The following is a 4,000-nucleotide window of genomic DNA, read 5'->3' as shown; positions in this document are numbered from 1 at the left end:
GCTGTCCTGGAACTCACTCTGTAGACCAGGCTGGCCTCGAACTCGGAAATCTGCTCTGCCTCCCAAGTGCTGGGATTAAAGGCGTGCACCACCACTACCCGACTTAAAATTCACATTCCTAACATCTTTCAACAATAGAACCAGAGGCGGCAAATGGGTAAAGGAGCTTGACACCAAGCCTGAGGACCTGAGTCCAGTCCTTGGGACCCATGTGGTAGATTCCCATGGATTGATCCCATGTGCAGACCATGGCAAGAATGTGCACACCACACACTAAATAACTAATCCTGGCAAAGTAGTGCACGCCTTTAAACCTAGCAGAGGCAGAGGCAGGCAGATCTCTGTGAGTTTGAAGCCAGCTTGGAACTTCATAGAGTTCCAGGATTGCCAGAACTATACAGAAAGAGCCTTTGTCACAATAGTTAATTAGTTAGTTGGTTGGTTGGTTGGTTGGTTGGATGGATGGATGGATGGATGGATGGATGGATGGATGGATGGATAAGTGAGTTGGTAGATGGATAGATGGATGGATGGATGATGAATAGATGGATGGATGATGGATGGATAAGTGGGTTAGTAGATGGATGGATAGATAGATAGGTGGGTTGGTAGATGGATGGATGGATGGATGAATGGATAGGTGGGTTGGTAGATGGATGGATGACAGGCAGGCAGATGGATATATATATATATATATATATATATATATATATATATATATAAACAAAAAACAAAAACCACAAAACTTGGGGGAGACAATATGCTCATATGAGATCCTGGGTTCCTCCCCAGAGTAGTTTAACACAGCATAAGAGAAGCTGTGGTTTATAACTAATAGACCAAAGCAAAGATGTCAAATTTTAAATTGGAATCTAGGTGGTGACCTTTCTTTATAAAAGATAAAACTGGTGATCTAGAAGTCTGCCTCTTGTTCATTCACTAATTGTACAAGCAAAATACTAGGGAAGATGCCAAGCTCCAACGCACTGAGTTGGCTGGTTGGTTGGTTGGTTGGTTTTTCAAGATAGGGTTTCTCTGTGTAGCCCTGGCTCTCCTGGAACTCTATAGACCAGGCTGGCCTCAAACTCAGAGAGATCTGCCTGTTTCTGCCTCCTGAGTGCTAGGATTAAAGTTGTGAGCCACCACTGCCCAGCCAGAGTGCTGAATGTTAACTGGCTTTCCTGACAGGGCCACAGGTCTTCAGGGGAGCATATACAAATCCACTGTCCTCATCTCTGTCAGATTCAAACACTCAAAGTAACATGGTCCTGGGGTTGCTTATGTGCTGACTGGGTACACAGTCATGGCTGAGTGGTGGTCACTGGTACCTGTGCCTCACTCAGGCCAAGCTCCAGCATCTCCAAGGACTTGCGGATCATGCTTGATTTCTCTTCCACCAGGTTGCTCTCATCGTCCTTCTTCAAGCACTTCAGCGTCTCCAGCAAACTCTGCAGGATGGAGTTGTGCTCATTCTTCAGGGCTTCTAGCCCCTGAATCACCTGCTTAGTCTTAGAGATGATCTCATCCTGCGTCAGCTTCTCCAGCTTCTCTTCCTTTATGTACACCATGGTGGACATGTTGTCATACATTCTGGGGAGAGAGAATCACACACATCATTAAGAGCTTTAAGCAGCAAAGATTTAACAGAGCTGGAGAGATGGCTCAAAGGTTAAGGGCACTTGCTCTTAAAGAGACCCTGAATTCAGTTCCCAGCACCCACATGGCAGCTTACAATGATCTGTAACTCCAATTCCAGGGGATTCAATGCCCTCTTCCAACCTCTGCAGGCATTGTATATATGTGGTGCACAGACACAAACAAATACACACACAGAGGCAAAATAGCAATACACATAAAACAAAAATAAGTATTTTTAAGAACTATTAGCCAGGCAGTGATGGCACACATCTTTAATCCCAGCACTCGGGAGGCAGGTGGATGGATATATGAGTTTGAGGCTAGCCTGGTCTAGAGTGAGTTCCGGAACAGCCAGTGACCCTGTTTCGAAACACCAAGAAAAAAAAAAAGATAGGGATTCCACCCCCTTCCACTGCAGATGCTACTGGCAAATGATGAATGAGAGACATTCAATAGACAGGAAAAAAGCCACAATGCACCCTGGGAATAATAGGTAAAAATCAGAGCAGTCTCAGAGGAAAGATGACTTCAGTTTCTGTATTGTCAGTTTCTCTAGAAAAATGATTTGGGGCATAGCTAAGATGACTACATTGCTTTTATAATCAATTGCCACAAATTTACTCATATGTGCTAGGCGGTGGTAGCACACATCATTAATACCAGCACTCAGGATGCAGAGGCAGGTGGATCTCTGAGTTTGAGGCCAGCCTGGTCTACTCATAGAGTTCCAGGACAGCCAGGGCTACACAGAGAAACCCTGTCTCAGAAAAGACAATGAAGAACCAAAAAACAAAAAAACAAAAAAAAAATTATCAAGGCCATGATGTTTTTTTTTTTTTTTTTTTAAATGCATGAGTGCTCAAACGGCCTGTATACCTGCATGCCAGAAGAGGACATCGGACCCCATCACAGATGGCTGTGAGCCACCATGTGGTGGTTGCCGGGGCATTGGACCCCATTACAGATGGTTGTGAGCCATCATGTGGTTGCTGGGAACTGAACTCAGGACCTCTGGAAAAGCAGACAGTGCTCTTAACCACTGAGCCATCTCTCCAGCCCAAGGCCATGTTCTTACTGTACTTACTATCTTACTGTGTGCTTATTTGGCATGTGGCTTCCAAGGCTACTGTTGTAAATGTACACTATGGCCAAGATAGAAAGAGAGGATGCTGACCATAAAATGACTGAAAATCAGGTGTGAAAAGCATTTGTATTTGCTGAGCCGTCTTGCCCAGCCCTGGCCTTGAATTTCTGATTGTCTTACCTTCCAAGTGCTAAGATTACAAGTGTATATCACCACACCCAGTTTATGGTGAACTGGGATTGACCCCAGGGCTTCTTCCGTGCTAGGCAAGCATTCTGCCAACAGAACTGTACTGACCCACTCCTTCTAAGAAAGCATCTCATTCTGACCAAAACTCATTATGGTGGTGTAGTCCTCCTGTCTCAGCTTACCAAGCCCTAATATCAAAGTGAGTCACTATTCCTGGCCTCCTTGTGTTTTGGGAGCTGCTTAATTCAGATATTGGATTTGTCATTAAAAAATGGGGAGTTTTATGTAATGTGTTTTACATCTCAACTGAAAAGAGAGAGAGAATGTGGTAGAAATTACCAGGTCTGAATGAGTACAGAGCAAAGGGCAGCTTGGAGATGACACAGGCAGCTTGCAATCCTGGGGATAGTGGGTAAACCCCAGCAAACAGAGCGAAGAGGAAGGTGCATGCTGGGAAAGGCGTAGACAGAGCATGGACACTCTTGCACAAGTCTGAAGCAGCGCACTGCACCGAAGATGTTCCCAAAAGCTCTGCATGTTTCCAGCGGACCCACCAGAAACTAGTAGCACCCAGGAGATGCTGAGATGACAGACACACATCCACACAGACAGTCACCCAGAACAGCACGAGGCACAAGTTGGATGATAGTCTGCAGAGCAATGCATGCTATGTGTTTGGAGAAACAAATGACCAATCTAGAACTAGATGACAATGTGCTGTATGTTCGCTGAGGTAAGTGTCAAAATGACAAAATTAAACAGACCTGGCAGGTCCATCTGATAATACAAGACACAGCTGAAAACATATGCTCACACAAAAAGCTGCAAACAAATGCTCTGAAAAGTAAAATGCTAGGAAGATTATATACACACACACACACACACACACACACACACACAACTCCTGACAGCAGATGTGGAAGCAACTCAAAGGCTCATCAATAAACAGGCAAACAAAATGTGGCTCAACTATAAGAAAGGGACCTTGGCCAGGCAGTGGTAGCGCACACCTTTAGAGGCCAGCCTGGTCTACAGAGTGAGTTCCAGGACACCTAGGGCTACACAGAGAAACCCGATCTCAGGAGAAAA

At 45.0% G+C, this 4,000-nt stretch overlaps 1 protein-coding gene across 14 annotated transcripts in view; it reads right to left on the bottom strand.

Annotated features, from left to right (window-relative positions):
* Klc1 (kinesin light chain 1) overlaps positions 1 to 4,000 on the bottom strand; it is a 47,323-nt gene that overhangs the window by 34,970 nt on the left and 8,353 nt on the right. For all 14 annotated transcript variants that reach the window (XM_031357276.1, XM_031357277.1, XM_031357279.1 and 11 more), the window contains exon 2: positions 1,329 to 1,590. In XM_031357276.1, coding sequence (XP_031213136.1) covers positions 1,329 to 1,589 — 261 coding nt within the window. In that variant the 5' untranslated portion in view covers position 1,590. The remainder of the gene's footprint in view (positions 1 to 1,328; positions 1,591 to 4,000) is intronic.

This window comes from Mastomys coucha, unplaced genomic scaffold (assembly GCF_008632895.1).
Source record: "Mastomys coucha isolate ucsf_1 unplaced genomic scaffold, UCSF_Mcou_1 pScaffold6, whole genome shotgun sequence".
NCBI classification, from domain to species: Eukaryota; Metazoa; Chordata; class Mammalia; order Rodentia; family Muridae; genus Mastomys; species Mastomys coucha.
The sequence above is the reverse complement of the archived record's forward strand: the minus strand, read 5'-3'. Positions and strand labels throughout refer to the sequence as shown.